At 39.1% G+C, this 19,758-nt stretch overlaps 1 protein-coding gene across 7 annotated transcripts in view; it reads right to left on the minus strand.

Annotated features, from left to right (window-relative positions):
- PTPRK (protein tyrosine phosphatase, receptor type K) overlaps window positions 1-19,758 on the minus strand; it is a 321,847-nt gene that overhangs the window by 187,222 nt on the left and 114,867 nt on the right. For all 7 annotated transcript variants that reach the window (XM_026845144.1, XM_026845149.1, XM_026845148.1 and 4 more), the window contains exon 5: window positions 17,452-17,626. In XM_026845144.1, coding sequence (XP_026700945.1) covers window positions 17,452-17,626 — 175 coding nt within the window. The remainder of the gene's footprint in view (window positions 1-17,451; window positions 17,627-19,758) is intronic.

Consider the following 19,758-nt stretch of genomic DNA (forward strand, 5'->3'; position numbering starts at 1 on the left):
ACAGACAGCTGTTCATGCTACTCATTGACTACTAGTGGTACAACCACACAGATACATTTGCTTTTACACACTTTAATTATACCTATACAAATCATACTAGTGTACTGCATTAGAATGTTGTGGAAAAGCCACTCCAAATGTTATTGTATTTATGTATTTAAATGTCCCGATTAGCATTTGGAACTTGAATTTAATTGCACATTCAGTTTAAGAGAGACATTTTACTTTCTTATCTTTTTTTTTTTTTTCCTCCCTTCTCTTCCATACCAAGTCCACCTATTCTTTTACTTAACAATCCAAAGATGAGGTTTACTGAAGGGTTTTCTATTCAGGGTTATTACATTAAGGCCCATCATTCTGGTATCTGGTTATCTTCTGTACTAAGACAAGATAATGTGGGCTTGAGGGAACATACTAGTATCTTCTGTCAGCCCGCTTCTGTTATATCAACACCTCTAAGGGCTTGTTCATACAAGGAAGCTGCTACGGAAAAAAAACCAACCCAAGACAACGGTGTTTATCTCAGGAACCATTCCACACTACATTTCCCTGTAGGCACAAAGATTTTTGCAGTGTAATGTAGGCCAGTTACAAAGCAGACTGAGTATGCAGTTCACATTACAGCTAAGCCAACCTAAAATGACCACATTGTTGTGGGAAGTAAACTACCACCTCTTCTCTGGTCTTTCCATCTTTTTTTAGACCAGTGGTTCTACTCTTACAAAACTACCCTGGCATAAAAATACCCACTTCTTTCTGCAGTGTCTGTTTGTCAGTTTAGCTCCCCAGCCAGCTCACTGCAGAAATGGACAAGTACAGTTCTAGAGGAAAGAAAAAAAGCAGGAATAGCATGTTTCTGGGAGTGGAAGTGGGAAAAGAGAAGCAGGACCATGCCTTTTGGTGCATCTGCTGTAACATATACAGTCCCTGCCCATGCCTTCATACGTATTTTAGAAAAGGTCCAACAAACAAACAAATAAATAAGTAAATTTTCAGTGTATGAACCTGTTCATGAGGCACGGGATCTGTTAGAAACAGAACATGCAAAATTCCTTCACAAACTAGGAAGCTTCATTAATTATGGCAGTATGGAGATGCATCTTTCAGAAATCAGGCTGAAACAAGAACAAACAGTGACTGATAGGCTTCACCTCTTTACTTAGTGCAAGTCCTTCTGGAAGGCCTCCTATGTACCCCAATGGTGTGAGTCAAAACAGGATTCTTGCCATTAGAGGATCAATTTAATGATTCCCTCTCAATCCTTTAAAATTCCAGAATCCTGTGAAATTTTTAATCCCCCACAGGAATCCTGTGAGGTCTGCTAAGCAGGTGATAAATCCCAGCAAAATTTCAATAAGGAAACCTCAGGTGCCAAACGCCTGAAAGTAATCATAGCTGGAAGTGTAGGAAGTGCAAGGACATTCAACTGACACCTGCAGGAAACAGACTGTAGGTACCTGGTCCATTAATTTCTGTTAATTGCCTGAGAGCTCAACTTAGTTTCATTTGCTTCCACTTGGCATCTGCTTAGTCAGCTGGCCAGAAGGCTGTCTTCTTGCTGAAATATAGTTCATCTTAATTATCAGAAGTCCTAATGGTGCAAATGTCTTAGGGGACAGTCTCCTTAATAAGGTGACAGTTTGCATGTACCATGTATTGTTTGGCACAGACTTACACTTCCCTCCACCCCCTTTTTTAATGTAAGCAACAGCAGCTATTACAAAGCGTTCAGCTTCAAAGCAAGAATATTCTCCTCCTATCATTACACTCTTTTAACAAATTCTTTATTCCAGCCTGATAGTATTGACATAAAATTAAATTCCTATTTTGGGGTTCATTTTATTTTTACATAAAAGGCAACAAAATTTGGTCAAAACAAAACATGAATTAAACTACTCTTATCTGTCTGCAACTCCAGAAAGTTGCTTTGTGAAATTCCTGAAGCAGCACTTGGTTTGTCCTGAATAAAAAGCCAACCTGTGATCTCTCAATCAATTCTTTAACCTTATATATTATTCAAGGAATAGGCTAAAGCTGCTCCTGAAACAACTGAAAGTAAAACAGGAGAATCACTTTGTTTCTAATTGTGAAAATGTCACTGATAGTAAGGGTAATTTGGAGTTAAAAGAAGTGTCACTGGGGCACAATTCTTTCTATGGCAAAGTCCACATACCTAGAGGTCAAGTATCCCAGGAAAAATAAAACTCATTAAATATTTCTTTAGGCAGCCATGTTGAATGAGAAATGCAAGAAGAAGGTTAAACAGATTCCTGAAACGGCATTAAGAAATAGCTGAAGTTAAAGAACTTATGCAGAAAAGAGGGGGAAAAAAAAAAAAAGGTAGAGACAGGTTCTCAGAAAAAACAGATAAATGTCAGGAAAGAAGAGAAGTCTGTAAGCCTAAACTCAAAATACATCTTAAACATGTCTGTAGCCAGCCAGAAAGTTGTTCTTGAAGTGTCCAATTATATTGCCTTTACAAAACCTTTTGGAAAAGGAGTTACTCTTTCTAGTAAAATATGCTTTTTAACCACCTTTCAATTACCTCATTGTCATTTATTGGCACATTCAACTTGACAGCATTTTTGCTGCTCCACTGATAAAAGCAGCAGCCGGAATGTAGAGTACAAAAGATGGCAGAGTTAAATCACATTGTAGAAAGTCCAACAGAGGGCCTGTTGGTGCAAAATGAAAAAAATATGAAGAGAAGGCAGTGGCAAAAGTGAGGATTACAGGATGCCATACTTATGAGAACTATCAGAGAAGAGTAGTAATGGCAAGTTGTGAGTGTGTGTCACATCACTTTGTTAACTTGCTGAAGGACAGCCAATGCAAGGAGTCAAGGGGCATGAGAAAACTGGTGAGACAAATACCTCCCCTGCAGAAGCAGAGAGGAGAGGCGCCTACTCTTGATGCTGCATTAACGTAATGCCAATCAAAAATTAATAGCAAAGTTGATTCTGTTGTACTTTCTTGGGTAGAAGCATAAACCAACTGGCCTGGTTTGAGAGGATGACAAGTGGCACTTTGCGGACAGCAGTCAATGGGCTGACAAAGTCATCACAGGAGTAAGATTTGACTCTCTTGCTTCAAATATCAGGCCAAAGATGTTCCTGGAACAACAGAGTTTGCATCAAGGTTTTTTTCCCCATAGTTGTCTACTTTACCAGCTTCTTGTAATATATGCCATGTTTCACCTAAGTAAAATGGAAAAAAACGTCTCAGACAAGAACTCTGGCTTATCCACAATCAAAATTGTAAGCTTCACTGACTTCACCCAAGCTGTTTTAACTTGTTCAAGAGCTGAGCAGGAGTTGTCAGTCATTATTATACTTGGAAAAATTGTGCTGGCTTCCCTCACTACTTTGTCTTCAGACACTGCAGAGATCAGAAGTTGGTCTGAGGCCATGGGAGATATGCTGCTTTTCCTCTCCCTATGTTCTGAACTTATGCCTTGCCCCTTGCCCTGAGGCAGGGGCAGACTAAACTAGAAAGGGGCAAAATGACACAGAAATACTAGAGAATGTTTCTGGCTTGCTTTCAAGAGGAAAATTCTATACGGTAAGATGACGCAAGCCTTCAACTACAGGAACATGAGAAATCTCTTCTCTTCAGGACACTAAGGTGACCAAGTGCTATACTGCATACATCCAAAGGAAGAACTGTGACACAACCCCACATATTAAAAACAAAACAAAAAAACCCATTCTACAGCTGTACTCTGCAAGTATCTGGCTGCCAACATAAAGCAGTGCTTCATACTGCCAGACAGTTGCTCCTTTCCATCCCCAGTAAACAGAAGAGGAGGATATTCCCATGGCTGGTGATAGAACCTATAGTCACAAGCTTGATCCCACTGAGTGCATCTTGTTTTGTCTGGGACATGCAAGTCATCCAGTCCAAGACAAGTGAAAAGTCAAGAATAAATCATTAGTCAAGATATATCCAACTGCTGTCAACACATTTCAAATTCAGAGTGAAGTTCAAAGCAAGCATTAAAAATCATGAGACTACAGTCTAATTTTTTTTAAGCCAAAGAAAAGCATTTGGTTTACTCATTTCTCCTTTCAAAAACAGTAGCCTTCATATCTCCAGCTGTTAAAAACACAACTTATATTACCATGAGAATGTCAATGTAAGAACAAAACTGAAATTTTCACATAAACTGTGGACTGCAACTTCAGGTAAAAAAAAACAAACAAACACCACAAACAAAACAAACAACAAATATTTGGGATTTTGTAAGATTTCATCCTTATTAGATAGTGAAATAGATCATACACTAATCTTGATTTTCCCAGAGAACAAGTAAGCTGGGCTACAGACGGCTTTACAAAAAACATGTATGGCATTGAAACTTTGTAATATTCTTCCTTGTATCCACAAGCAGGTACAGCTCCATATGGCTTATGGGATCTAGCACAAAAAAGACAGAAGGAGCAAAAAGCTATTATAAGTACTTAAAAATTTGAATAAAACTGTCCATTAGGTTACAGAAATTCTAAGGTGCTTGGCAATTTCAAATAAAGTTTAAATTCATTTAAGTTACAATCCATTTATTTGCAGGAAAATCTAAACAAGAACTCTAAATTGAGCAAAGTATTTTTACTGTTATTTATTTATTCAAATTAAGTAATTCACACAAAGTTAGGACCATCATTCTTAATAATACTAGAACTCCTCATCAGATGTCGACCCTACCTTATAAGCCTTGAACCAACCCAATGCAATGTCTAAGCCTTTCAGATCACATTGGTTAAGAACATATTTTGTACTTTTGTACTTCTTCCTTGGAAGATAAAGTAATGCACGTAAACTGACTGTTGGGAGATTTTTCCCTACCATCCCTACTAATAACTTTTATTAGGCTGTAAGGTTTCTAATACAAGTCGATTCTAGGCAATGTTTAATTTGTAAGAATGTACTCTCACTTCACTTCCATTTACTCGTAAAAAATCCAGAAAATGACATATTGCATTAATTACGATGTATAGACAACAACTGGGATGGTAAACTCAAAATTTTTGGCAATACAACATATTACAAGTTTTAAAAGTTAAATTACTAAGAAAAGAGACAGAATAACTACAGAAAATTTTACAGATGAGGTCCCAGGCACAAAGAAGTTTTAAAAAAACCCAACAAACAACCTAAAACCAAAAATCACAAAAAGTTTAGAGAAGAGCTGAAAATTCAAACTTCGGTCCCAACACAACAGTGTCATCCTTTCTCTTTGAGGAGGCAGGGCACTACCTCTGCCATAGGAAACATGCACATACCTGGGAAACAGGGGAGAGAAACACATTCATTTTCCTTATAACACTCCTTAAATCTTCTCCAAGACATGCCTGTTTGCAGTTCCATATCAGTCTCAATGACAAGCTCTCTAGCAAACCAGCACATCCAGATTCAACACTGCATCTCAGCTGGAAGAAATATTCCTTTCTGCACGTAGCTAAGCTTCCCTCTTCTTCAGGAGAGGCAGATATGTTTCTCACCATTTTCTATATAATTCTGCAAATAAACTATCTTCCAGCAGTTAACGCTGCCAGATAATCCTGCAATATGAATTATTAAACAGACAAATATTTAAAACTCTTTAGGAAAGAAAAAAAACTTCTATCCAAACTGTTCTGAATAAAGTTTTTGTAATCTCTTTAAAATTATTCTCAAATAACTCCCCAACCAAAATGATTAAAGGTCACTAGTACATTGCAAAGCATATTTTTATGAGATAAATTCCATTATAATTGCAACAACTACTCCAGCCTCAATTTAGACATAGAATCCAATTATCCATTTCATTTTCATTTACACCTCATGGGCTAGATCATTTATCATGTTTCATGATAATGATCAGAAGGCACATGGAAAGTGATTTCTGGAGGTAACAAATTACCTACCGTATTAGCATAGCTTACAAGATCCTGTCAACAAGTACTATGCATAAATATGAGGTAATTAAATTTACAATGTGCAGGAGCGTTTGATATGCTACTTGCTTTTCTAGCAGCTGCCAAAAAATCTGGGTTACTAAATTCAACATACCAGTTTAGTTGTTTAAGTACAGTAATTTAGCTCTTCATAACACATCAGGAATCATTATGCCACTAGAACACCAACATGTAGACAGCATGCAGCGGGCTCAAGATCTGGAGACGAATCTCTCATCATCTGGTATGATTGCTTCTTGCCACCGAACCATCCATCATGTCTCTGAGACAGCTTGGAATGATAGTGCTGGACCCTCACACTACTGCTCCTTGAACTCTGTCTCATCCATCTTTTGCATCATTCCCCATTTGCAGCTAAGTATCATCTCCCTGCTGCAAAACTGAGTGTGAACCTGTAATGCCTTTAACCTCCAGTACCACTCTAATAGTAATTGATTTCTTTTTATTGCAGAGATGGTGCTCCGACAGTGCAGAGACTATGTACGGCTGCTGAAGCTGGGTGATGGTCAGGATAGTATTACAATGCAACTGCCTTATGCCTTTAGGAATATGACCCATTTCCAATGAAATATTGCTATATTTTCATAGCTAGCCATTTCATAATGCATGTATATTTATCAATATATAAAATTGGTGTATGAATATATATGCAGTTTGTGTTCCTACAGTTCATCTACAATTTAATAGCAAGATTCACTCAAATGCTGCTGAAAATTAATGTCAGGGGTGGCTTCACTTTCTATTTTTGTTAAGCGTTTCAGAATTAGAAGCCTATTAGATTTTAAAATACCAACTAAAGCACACAGGTGCACCTGCATTCAAAAAGAAACTTAGATTAACTCTACATTGATCATGGCAAGACTTCACTAGCATGATGACTTGTGTACCATAAACCACCCAAGACTAAGCGTTTTAATTCAGCTTCATCTGAATGCTGTTATAAAAGTTTAATAAATCAAAATGATCAAAATGCCCCCAGTGGCAGGTTGGGATTCAGTTTCCAATTCAAATTCCCTTTAATATATGGCTTCTCTGACATCCTGCATTTTCTGCCATCTATGTTGAATTCCAAATGCACTCCTTTTCATCATTACCATGCATCTACTCATCGACACACTTTTTAACAACCCTGCACAATACACAGAGATGTCAAACCTAGAGGGGTTTTCCCCTCCCCCAAACTGGCAAATGATGGCAGGTAAGGGAACTTTGCCTACCCTTAAGTAAATATTTTCTTAACCTCCCCGCTTACGTCAGTGGCATTTAAACCGAGACAAACCATCCTGAGCTGCAGTATTGAAACAAAACGTGCGATTTAAATAAATGTAGAGACAGACCAGATACTGGGGTAGGGCAGTCTGGAGACATCTCTAAGATGAGAAAAATCATGTTACTGCAAATGATCTTCATGTCATTTTACTTGGATAAAATGCAGATATAAGAAACCCCCTTATTTTCTCCCTGAAGTGACACCTATGTACTTTCCCAATAAGGAGGCACATGAAAAAATAACAGAGGTATAGAACAACACCTAAATGGCAAGACTGTGCTCACACAATCAACCATTAATACCACATCTGTAGTATCACCAGCATTACAATTTTAAACCGGGCTGAGTGAACCCACATCATATCCTGTCTTTGCTGGATTAGGCAGAGCAGGTGATACCCAATTTATGCTGCCAGTAAGGGGGCTGATAATACCTGGTCTGCCACAGCAGCAGAAGACCCCAACGGAACATTACCTAAATTCAGCACTAAGCCTGCTGGCACAGAGCTAACTCCTCTGCAAACGTGAGTTGCCTGGCCAAGTTCATCCCAGGTCACTACTTCCCATTATAGGCTTCCATTGATTTTGACTGACCCTACAGCTCTATTTATTTTACAGCCAAATCACGGTGAGGTGTCCACAAGACCTGACAAGAACAAGTAGCAGCCCACTGCCTGGCAAGCAGGGGAGGGCCCTTTTCCTGCCCTCCTCCCTGTTCCAGGCTCCTGGCTCTTGGGCCAGCTCCAGCAAGATGACTGCACTTCCCAGTAAGGCAGAAGTGTCCCAGCCATGCTGAGAGGGAGTTGCTTGATGCCCGTTTTCTTTGTTGAACCAGCTCTCAAAAGCAACACAGCCCTTGAACCAAGAGGAGAAGAGGGACTGTGCGTGGCTAGGGGCATGGAGGGAATGAGGAGAGGAGCAGAGCCTCCGTCCTTGCCAACAACTGCCCTTTCACCCTCATTTTACCCAAACACTAAACATACCCACCCCTTAAAGCCCTGCCCAGGCCCAGCCCTTCCTGGGTCCGCACTGCTCACTCTTGGGCTAGCACAGGTATATCTCCTTCACATGGCAAGAGGGATCGGGATTACAAACCTAACTTCAAAAATTCTTCTTCTGAGTTAATCTGGGTGGGGAAAACACCCCACACTTAACGTTTGGGATTCCCTAACGCTGTGCTAAAGATCTGCAGAGTGAAGGTGTTGGTGCTGAGGATCCAGCAACACCCTCTATGTCCATTTCAGGTAGTTGTACCTGAGATGAGTTTTAGTCACTACTGAATGCCTACTGGCAGCTGGAAAGCATTATGTGCCTACTTCTGATTTACTTCCCTCTGAAAGAAGGGTAGATCCCTTGTTCTGATGGGAACCGAGGGCTCAGAAGTGGAGACAATCCAGAGATTTGTTTTGAAAGCACATTCCTGTCTGAATGTTTATGTACATGGTCGAAGACAACAGTCATAAACCAGTCAAGTCTGTTATGTTCATTCCTGGACACGAAACAGTGTCGCACTTAATGACACACAAAATAGTGTCATACCTAATAATTAGAAAAGATCCAAGGAGAACTATTTGTTGTTCTAAAAGTGATTGGATGTCTAGAAATGCATCAGCTTCAGATATATAAAAGCAATGTTCTTAAAGAAATAAAGATAGCCATGTAAACATTGATCTGGCTAATTACCAGCATTACCAGCCTTCCTTCTCCTATTTTTTCCCCTCTGTTCTGCTGGTTTCCACCCAGATCCCATGGAAAGGGAGTTCTCACATGGTTTCCACTGCAAAGTGACTGGCGGAGAGAGAAGATAAGAGGACTTCCACAGGGTTTGCTATCCCATGTGCTCTCATACAGGTGGGATGAAGTCTTGCAGGAAACAACAGGAACAGCTGGCTGCTTGGACTCACAAACCAAAGTGCTACACAACATCAGCATCACCACAGATGTCAGAAAAAAGTATACACCAGGCAATGAAAACTGTAAATTAGTTAACCATAAAATTAGTTAACCATGAATCCGGTTTGATTCCTGCAAGGTTATTTTTTAATAGGTCATTTTCAGGTTAGCTATGATCCTTATATAAAGATATTTAGCAGTTATGTAAAACCTCTACAGAGGTTATAAATCTACGCTTTGTCACAAGAGGTTATATGTTATCCATTCCCACCTGTCACTGATAAGAGGACTGAGTTTCATTGGTTAGGAGAGGATCTAATAAAAATAAAGATTAAAAAAACCCCCACCTTATATCAGCTCAATCACTTTGCACAGTCACTTCTTTGATGTAGACATTAGTTTTGTATTTTGTTAGTATCTGGTAAACTCTTTTGACAGGCTTCACATGTAGAGCAAACAGTATACTTTCAAGAAGAAACAAGTTAAGACGAGCAGTATTTTCTCTCTGCCTCTGTACTTTGCCCCTCTGCTCTACACTCACACATCTTCTCCCTGAATGAGTAACTAAGGCATATCACTAATGTCTGAGCTGAGAGGGTACCACCCCTTACTTAAAAGATGACTGAACCACAGACCCATGGGAACATAAAATCCTATGCCAACAAGGGTCACCTCTACATCTGCTCTTCTGTGATACCCTGCCCCAAATACCAGCTACTGAACCCAACCACAGGTAGGACACGGGGCTACAGGACTTTGGCTCTTGCTCTGATCCACATCAGCCACCGTCTCATGAGATAAAAGCAAAATGTGTGCTTTACCTTACATGTTTCAGATCTTTCAGAACAAATCACAGAACTACAATAAAGCAACAGTTCACATTAAAAAAGACTTCAAGAGTATTTTAAGGAGACAGAAACACTCTCCACCCAAACTAAGTCAACACTGCAATGAAGCAATCGGCTAAGCAGAATCCATCACACCAAACAGGAGACTGATCTTTGTCAAGAATACAGGGTTTTACTTCTGACAGTACGATGAAAACTTTTTAAAAATCCTATATGCAAGAAAAGACTTGGAAATGAAAGCAACTTGATCGTCCCTTGGAAAAAGAAAAAAAAAGAAAAAAAAAAAAAAAAAAAAAAATAACATGTCCCTTAATGGTCTGGGTGATGGGGCAAAGTGTATCCTCAGCAACTTTACTGATGATACCAAACAGGGAGGAGTGGCTGATAATGCCAGAGGGACACGCTACCACGCAGACCAACCCCAATAGGCTGGAGAAATGGGTTGACATGAGCCTCGAAGTTCAAGGGTAAGTGCAAAGTCCTACACCTGGGGAGGAACAACCCCAGGCACCACCACAGGCTGGAGGCCACCCAGCTGGAAAGCAGCTTGGCAAAAGAAGACCTGGGTGTCCTGGGGGACACCATGTTGAACATCAGCCAGCAATGTGCCCCTGTGGCAAGAAGAAAAGGCTAATGGTACCCTGAGCTGCATTATACAAAGTACCGCCAGCAGGTTGATGGAGGTGGTCCTTCTACCCAGCACTGCTGAGGCCACACCTGGACTGCTGGGTCCAGTGCTGAGCTCTTGAGTACGACAGAGATATGGACACACTGGAAAAAGTCCAATGAAGGGACACCCAAAGATGAAGAAGGGGGGACTGAAGCATCCCTCACATGAGGAGAGACTAAGAGAGCAGGAACTGGTCAGCCTGGAGAAGAGAAGGCTCAGGGGGGATCTCATCAGTGTGTATAAATATCTGAAGGGAAGGTGCAAAGAGGACAGTTAGGCTCTTTTCAGCAGTGCCCAGTGACAGAATCAGAGGCAATGGGCACAAACTGAAACATGAGAGCGTTGTCTGAACATCACGAAATGCTTTTTCACTGTGAGGGTGACTGAGGGAGGTTGTGGAGTCTCCATCTTGGAGATATTCAGAAGCCATCTGGACACTCTCCTAGACAACCGGCCCTAGGTGCTTCTGTGATTTCAGACGTAACACTGCCCAAGCAAGATCGCTCAGAATGATGGAAGTGAGCCTACTTCAAACACCGCATTTCTGTTACCTCCTGCTAATATAAGTTTCTTCATCTTCTTTTAAAAATCTAGTCAAAACTATTTTCTCCTGCTTCTCCTGGAAAAGCAAATTTCCTGTGCCATCTAAAGAAAATAAGCAATGCACCTATTAATTACATTAACCAGAGACAAATATTGCCTTAGCAAAGGAGTCTAGCAGAGTTATTTGGACAGAAGAGCTGCCTTCAGAGAAAGCAAGACTGCTACTCTTTCTGGTATGGTAGATATATGAAGATATATATAGGACTCTTATCTGGCTCAATTTATTAATTATGAACATATAGACTTATTGAGTTATTTTCCTATATTCTTGTTTCATTCTTTTTAAAGGAGGTAGGATTTGACCTCAGGGTGACAACCCCTCTTTACTGACTGTAAGAAACAGAGGATTGAAAATAGGAAAAGTCCCTGTTAAACCTGCTTAAAGAGGATAAGATCTTAATATGGTAGAGAAATCTAAACCAGAGGATGCCACAAAAAGATCAAGTGATCAAGTTAATTTGATCCTGGACTCTCTGAAGGATGGTTACACCTAAATATACACCCAAAATATAACTTGTATTTTATTAGTAAGGTTTAGAAAAACTTCAAAATCATTTAATTATTTTTCCAGCTGCTGCAAAGTCATTAAGACATTGTCACCTGCTTTTCCTATAGGAATACAACTATGAGAGAATTAGACTAATTCTCAACTAGTGGGAAAACTTGGAATATAAAGTAGTCTTGAAAATGGTATGAGTGTCCAAAAGTGTTAACAGTATTAATATCTGTACTTCAAGAATGCCTCTTATGAACCAAGCATAGCAGCCACACAGGACTTCCGACTCACAACTAAAATGTTTGCATACTCCTACAGAAGTCTGGCAATGGTTCAAAGGGGCACTTAGCCAAGATAATTATGTAAAGCCCACAGATTTCAACAACTTGGACTGTGGAATCTCTCTTCCCAGTTTTCCCTCTGCTCTGAAATTCAGTGAAACCCACACTCAGTGATACAGCTCAAGACTCTTCAAAGAGACAGTCCAAAGCCCTGTTATATATCACCACTGTCTCCTGGAGACTGAATTTCTGAACACATAACAAAGTGTCACTAATAACCTGATTTGACAAGCATTTATGATGGTGGGTGATATGACCGGGGTGAAAAACAATAAAATCTACTACTCATCAGAGAACTTAATACCGGAGGACAGAGATATGGGTCATTTTGCAAAATTGGTAGAAAAAGAGTTAGCCTACTTGCAAACAGGGAGTATATATTCAGAGTACCTGATGCATTTACTTCTATCCGCTGCCTAGTGCTCTCCTTGGCATATTTTTAAATCTGCTATTATATTGAGCAAATAAACCAGGCAGCAAATTTGAGGACACATACCCGGAGTCTAGAGATTTCACTTTTTTCTAGACAAAACAAGTACTAGTGAAATTTGGAAAATTTTGGTCCACAACTTTCTTAAATGGAAATACTTCAGAGTTTTCTTGTAAGAGAAAACAATAATGCTCCTATGAGAAGTACTCCTGTGATGACAAACTCCATCTTCACAGTGTTCTGGCATCAGCGGAGACCAGCCAAATTGCTGGTTTTCCTGTATAAAATCCCTAAACAGATTTCAGACAAGAAAGGCAGAAATATCACTGCCAGACTTACTTACATAGTAAGAACTGCTCCTAAGAGCAAACTAAGTCCAGTAAGGGAACCAAAGAAGAATATAATCACAAACCACACCAAAACTTGAGCCTAATGACTTAGAGAGACTGCTTGCCACGTCAAAGTAAACACAAGAAACAAAACAGTCTCTTTTGTATTAATAAACTCATACAAATGAGGAAGTTTACCAGACTTGTGATTTCTGGAAGAACAGTCAGAAGACAGTAGAGAAAAACATAAGGGGAAAAACTGCCTTTCTTTTCTATTGTTAACTTGGATTTACCAGGGACATGAAGGCAATTCCATATGTGAACCATAAATCAAGGTGTAAGCCTCCCCTTGCTTTGACCCCACCACAGAATTGCTGCTTGGATTGGATGAAGAAATGTTAACTGCATTCACCTAGGAAAAGCATAAAAAATTGTTGTAACTTACAACTCAAATAGAAACTATCAGTAGAACCAGACATATGGTAGAGCTGTTCACAGATTATTAACAAATAATACAGTTGATTCATATATTTTGAGGGTTTTTTCCCTTATTTTTCCTCCCTGTCTTTAACACTAATCTACATCTTCTTCCAAGTAATTTAGGTAAGATCTACTACATAAAATAAAATGCACCACATTTCCTGATGAATTTGCAGTATTTCATAGCACAATATTAAGTTTTGTACAATTAGTCTGATAGCAACGTGTAGCTACTTTAAAAGAAAACTTGGGAAAGTATACAAACACTTTACATAAAGTGTAATTCATTATCATTGTATTTGAGAGAGTGGTTTATTGGGTTTTTTGGGCTTTTTTTTTTTGATAATCAGAGCAAATTGCTGTTTCAGTAAAAAAAAAAAAAAAAAAAAAAAAAATCATGAGGATCTTCCAGGTACACTGCAGCCAAAGAAAATGGTGATTTTATTCACAGTCCCTGCAGGACTGCCTGAGCGTAAGACTTTCCAAACAGGGACAAACTAAATCTGGATTCTTTTACAAAGTTTTGCTAACAAATCCCATAAGAACACAACATCAACTTCCTGTCCTCCTGACAGCCACTTTTAACATGCCAAGTCAACCAAGAAGTTGATCACAACTGCTGTGATGAAAACTACCTCATTCTTGATGCACAAGATCACTCTTCTGTTAAGTATTGCCAACTTAAAAAAATCTGCTGGAATACTTGTCGGAAGAGCTCTGAACGATGACACAGTACAAGAACTGATTACGGGGCAAAGTTCTTTATTGATTAAAGATCAGTACACTTAGTAGTGTAACTTGGAAAGTCTATACCATTGTATATATCAGGTATATACAAGCACAAGTGCACAGGTGATAGTTTGGGCACTTAATTTCTACATTTCCATGTTAAGTAGCAAAAGGAGCAGAAAGTCTTTGAGAGCATGATACACTTCTCAAAAGCAAGTAAGAAAAAAGTAAGCAGAAAGAAACTGTCAGTGTCTTCTCGTTCATTCTTACATATCACAGTTACTGTTCCTCTCAGCATCTCCTTCATGTTCCAGTACAGACAACCCTGAAAACATCAAGAAACTACCTTCCCAGAAATTGCCAACTTGCCAGACACCAAGGGAAAAGATAAATAGACAATTAATCAAATGGACCTATTCAGGAGGGTAAGTCAATTAACAGTAATGACAGCACCAAGCTTCCTGTAAAAGGAAGGGAAAAGGGAGAGCTCCTTGCACATGTATCCAAAAATGACAGCAATGTCACAGAAACCATGTAAAAAAAAAATCAATACAATGCAGCTGCTGACCTGGGAGATGAAGACCAGCTCCAAGCAAAGGTGAGACATTAAATCATTGACTGGAACTACTGTTGGTAAAATGTCATAATTGAATTACAAATCCTATCCTAGTCTGAATTTTCTTCAAAAAATTAACCAGAGTAATTGAGCTATCCCGTTCAGGTTCTTTAAATATACACCACCTTTCACAGGTAACTACATTTGAAATGAAATTGAGAACTCCACTGAATGTAATTCTTCTGTTAAAGCTCAGAATGAAATAATGATGTTTCAACATGATATAAATTATATAACTTGTTTTTTTTCATTACCAAGACTAACCTATGGACTGCTGATCAAAAAAGTATCAGATGCCTCTACATGTGGTATTATGGTACCACATGACTGTACAGATGTGGAATATGTAAGGATCTCAGCCACATAACGGAACACCTGGGCAACAACTCCTGTTCCTTGTTTCTTGCTCTCTAGTAACTGGTGTTGACAATAAAGTTTGGCTTCTACAAACTGAAGACCTTACCATTACTCAAACTGATCTGGAAACAATACTAAAGCCATGACAAAGTAAATTGTGTTTCATTGGTTTTTTCCCCCTCCTCTGGCTGTGAGAACACACAGATCAATACTCTTCAGCATGAGAATTCTGCAGCAAAATTTTCATTTGTTACAAACAGCAACAAAAGGGCCCCAAGCATGCCCTGTCACTTCCAGTTTAGAAGGAAACACACTAATAAACTCTTCCCCCTGGGTCATCTTTGACAATGGGCAATACTATGCCAGCTCTTATTAAAGGCAATTCATATCAGTGGCCCAAAAATTTCCTTTAAAATTATCATCTTTTGTATCCACGTAGCAGAATGTCAGCTTTAAAGTGCCACTGAGATATAGGACCTGTCATTATGGTTAATTTTCAGTACAGTTTTAACACCAGGGTAGCTGATCCCTAAGGGTATGCTTTTTTGGCTAACAAGATTTATTTAGTGGTTATCCAGACAAACAAGAAAATATATTACTGTATATTGCTTTTCAAATATAACAGCCAAGCAATAAATCCTACTATAAAACATAAATCTTTGTTCTCTACCATGATGTCAAATAGATTAAAATGTTTTTAGAAGATCAATCTTTTTCTTTTTCTATTTTTTTTAATTTTATAAATAAATATACTTATATGTGTATATATATATACCTACATGTAAATATATATATTTTTTAAAGGAAGTTAAAATTTTTGGGCTTCCAATCCAAAAAGCGCACAAAAAGTAAAATTAACCTTAAAATATAAAACCTATATAGCTGTTGTATATATAGCTAGATATCAAGTTTATGCTTCAAGCCATAAAGATGGTATTCTCTATCAAATGATCTAAGTTTCTTAGCAGGACAAGATTCTGCATTTAAAAGGAGAGTACTATGAACTTTGATATTGTTACCTCATTTTTGGAGAGAAATAGTGTTTTAAACACCATTTTATTGCTCTATTACACTAGAACTAGAAAACTTCAGTTATTGGATAAATACATTGATTTGCCCTGCTTTTCTAACAACAAACAAACAAAAAGTCTGTTTGTATGACGTGACAGGACTGACTTCATTTCATTAGGATAAAAACTATCTTGCACTTTGCTAGAAAAAAGGTACACCTAACAATAAAAAAAAAAAAGCCGTTAACATATTGTCTAAATCCTCATATGGTCAGCAAAGGCTGTTTTTATTGATGTTATATAGAAAGCGTAAAACCTAGTTGACCTCAATCAACTGGTCTCCCAGGGAAAGGACCTCTGCCAGCAAATGCCAGAGAGCAAATATCCCAGAGCATTTATTATGCTACTTTTATTTCTAGAAACTTGCTTTCCTTGTTCGGGCTGCAAATAGTCCCTTACTCCCAGATGCCAACTGACTGAACAGCCCATTGCTAGACCACCGAGTCAAGCATGAGCCCATCATGTGCCCAACACCTGCACTTCCCTGGCCAAACCAGCCCCTGTACCGGGCAGCAGCAGCACAGACAGATTTTGTACACCACTTCTTTTTCACAGTTAAAAAACATTAAGCCTCAACCACAACTAAGAGTGACATGGGCAGTTCTGCAGGTGGCACAACCACGCAAGAAGAGACTTAATAGCTTATCCCAGGTCAGCCAGGAAGTCACTTCTGGAAGTGAAAACTGAACTCCTATATTCAACCATATATTACATACTTCCCGAACATAAAATACATAAATAAAAAACACATCAAGCCAACATTGCCACACACAAGCTGTGGTTGCACCTGAGAAGGCTTCTGAGTTAATTGCAAAACCAAAAAAATATTTTGAGTGGAAAAAGCAAGTTTTTCTTTTTCTTCCTCCTATTTCAGAGGTTGGAAATCTTCACAGATCATCTCCATAAAGCTCTCAGTCCTTGGGTAGGTGAAACTTTACAATTATTTTTATATACCTGTTTCCCAGGTAACAGAGCAATGTGTTCTTTGCTGTACTACCAAGTCTGCTCAAGGCAACTGATTTTAAAAGGTTAACTAAGTACAGTGGAATCTCTCTTACCTGAAAAAGTATTTATGAAAAGTTAAGGAGTTTTCACCTGCAGTCCAATAAATAGCATCCACAGAGAAGCATACAGGCTTGTTACACACACTGCAAGATCAGAGTTTTTACACAGATGAATTCTATTAAGAGCAATTGTAAGAAGTTTTGCAAACCAGTCTTTTATGACAACTTCAGATACTTCACAGGGCTATCTTTGTATGATTAGTTCAGATCAAGGCATCTGTAGTCTAAATAAATGGTGCAAGTAGAAATCATTCGTATTAAGAGCATTTCACTGGATAAAATGAAAGCAACTAAAACTTTACCTCGAACAATAAGTTGAGCAAAATTTGACACTCCAGAACCTCTCTCTGATTGAGTTACACAGCGGTATAAATCCTGGTCGGTTTTTGTCACCTCTTGCAACTTAAAGGTAGCAGCAAATCTTCTGTGATTGATATTTTTAGTCTGAGCAACTGGAATATCTTCCCCATTTCTTCTCTGAAAATAAGAGTAACCAAAGCAGAGTTATTACAAGAGACATTTACCATGATCATCATACAAAGAATACACTAAAAAACCCCAAATACATTCAGCCCATTGCTGCATTTCCATGGTAGAAGTGTTGAGGTCCCATCAAGAGACAAGTGGTACTCAAAAACATTTCAGAATCAGGTTAGGGGGTGAAAAGCACCATCAGGCTTTCACACTGCCACAAAACGTGACCACTACATACTTATCTGCCACTGCTTCACAGCTGGAAGAAATCCCGGAGAGCCCAGCAGTAACAGTTTTACTCCTAAGAAAATTCATTCAACTTTAAATAAAATTATAACAGATATACGGGGTGTATTGTAAGAGATATTTAAACAAACCTGGCATTGAGGGATTTCACAGGTTTTCAACAGCTCTTTTTCAGCAATCAACCAATGTTTCCTTTCTAGTGCTACCTTTTATCTGTCTAAATTCAATACTTCTAAAATTGTACCTTTGTTATACTAAGCATCCCCTATCTACCTAAACCTAGTTGAAAAAAAAAAAAGGGGAGGGAAGGAAGCTTCTAAAAGAGGAATAATGTATATCTCATCTAAAGGAAGGAGCTTAAAGAGTTCTGGAAAAAATCACAGCTACCACAAATCACTGAAAAATTTAATCTGTCTGGAACTGCAGGGCAGGGTGAGAGATCAGTCAGTAAGGTAAAAATAGTTTGAGCTCTTCGGTGACCCTTTTTCCTTATTACCATTCACTTTAAATGCCGATTTTTTATTTTAATCAAAAACCAGACCCTCCACCAAATGTTAGCATTTTAAAAACCCCAGAAATATGCACTAAGTGAACAAACGATGTCACTGCTCTCTCCCATAACCGCATGTTATTCCTTGACCAGGATACAGTTTCTGAGCACTCAGCTTTGCTCAGTCCCCAGAAAGACATCATCCTTTCCTTCTAACTGCATCGCCTGCTCTACTTGATACGTAGCAAAATGTGACCTCTGCAGACATTTTTAGCTCTAATCAACCCCTGGAATGAGAAACTTCATTGAGGTCTTACACTCCGAGCTTTCTGTCTAACACAAGAAGCGCTACCGCTGAGCCACGGAATTTAATAACCTGAAAGCCTGTGGCAAAATACAAAGGGGAGGAAAAGAAGATGAGTTAATGCTGCATGTGTATATTAGCTGGCCTCCTGTCACAGGCAGGAGTACTTCATAATACTCAAAACACTTCATTTTATATCTACCCTTCATGATCTTAGCATGGGTTAGTCACTCTCCAAACAGTTTTGCAGTAGATTATAGCCAGGGGTTCAGCACTGCTTCAAACTCACGGAAACAAGTATCTCTTTTAGCTATTAATATATTTAAACAGATGAATTTTACCTTCTGCCATCTTTCTTGCAGCAGTCAAAGCACCCTTCCCATGCCTCACTGCAAGCCCTGGTGAAAACATTCATTTATACAAACCTGGCAGATTTCAGTCACTGGCATTCCACTACAAAGATCGCCATTGCCTTTATCAACAGGTCTATTGGTGTGACTCTTCCTCACTTCATGAAGGTACCACCCAGTTTCCTTGCCCCCGCAGCCACCCTCTTTGCCCTTACACCAGAAACGGCCAGGAGCTGCTCCCTAGGGGTAAGCTCAGCCTGCAGAGCCAGGCCAGAAAGTACAGTGAAAGGCAAAACGTGAAACCAGGTCTCCAAAAGATGGCACTTGAGACACTTCCAAAAGGTACTCTCTGCATCTCCCTAAAACGGTTACCATCCCATAACTGTCAAAAGCTTGCTTATCACATGGGTGCTATCTGACAGGGTGTTCATAGGGCAAAAGCAATGGAAGTTGGGCAGTTGAAAATCTGGATCCACTGCAGCACAGCAAAGTTGCCCTGTGGCAGGCACCGTCTCCCGCCCCAGCTTGGCTAGTATCTGCCTCCTATGAATAAGAATTAAGGAAGCCTGCTGATGCTTGCAAAGACTCCTACAAATGAAAAGCCTTATTGAACTTCAGGGATCAATGAAATTATTAAATTCCAGTATCACACAAATGAGGGGTGATGTCAAAGGCTTTATTTTTTAGTGCTGCTTAAGCTACATTAAAATTATTTGGTGGTAGGTGCACCTCCTGTCTCTTATAC

The sequence above is a fragment of the Athene cunicularia genome (genome assembly GCF_003259725.1).
Source record: "Athene cunicularia isolate RWA chromosome 3 unlocalized genomic scaffold, athCun1 chr3_part1, whole genome shotgun sequence".
Taxonomy (NCBI): Eukaryota; Metazoa; Chordata; class Aves; order Strigiformes; family Strigidae; genus Athene; species Athene cunicularia.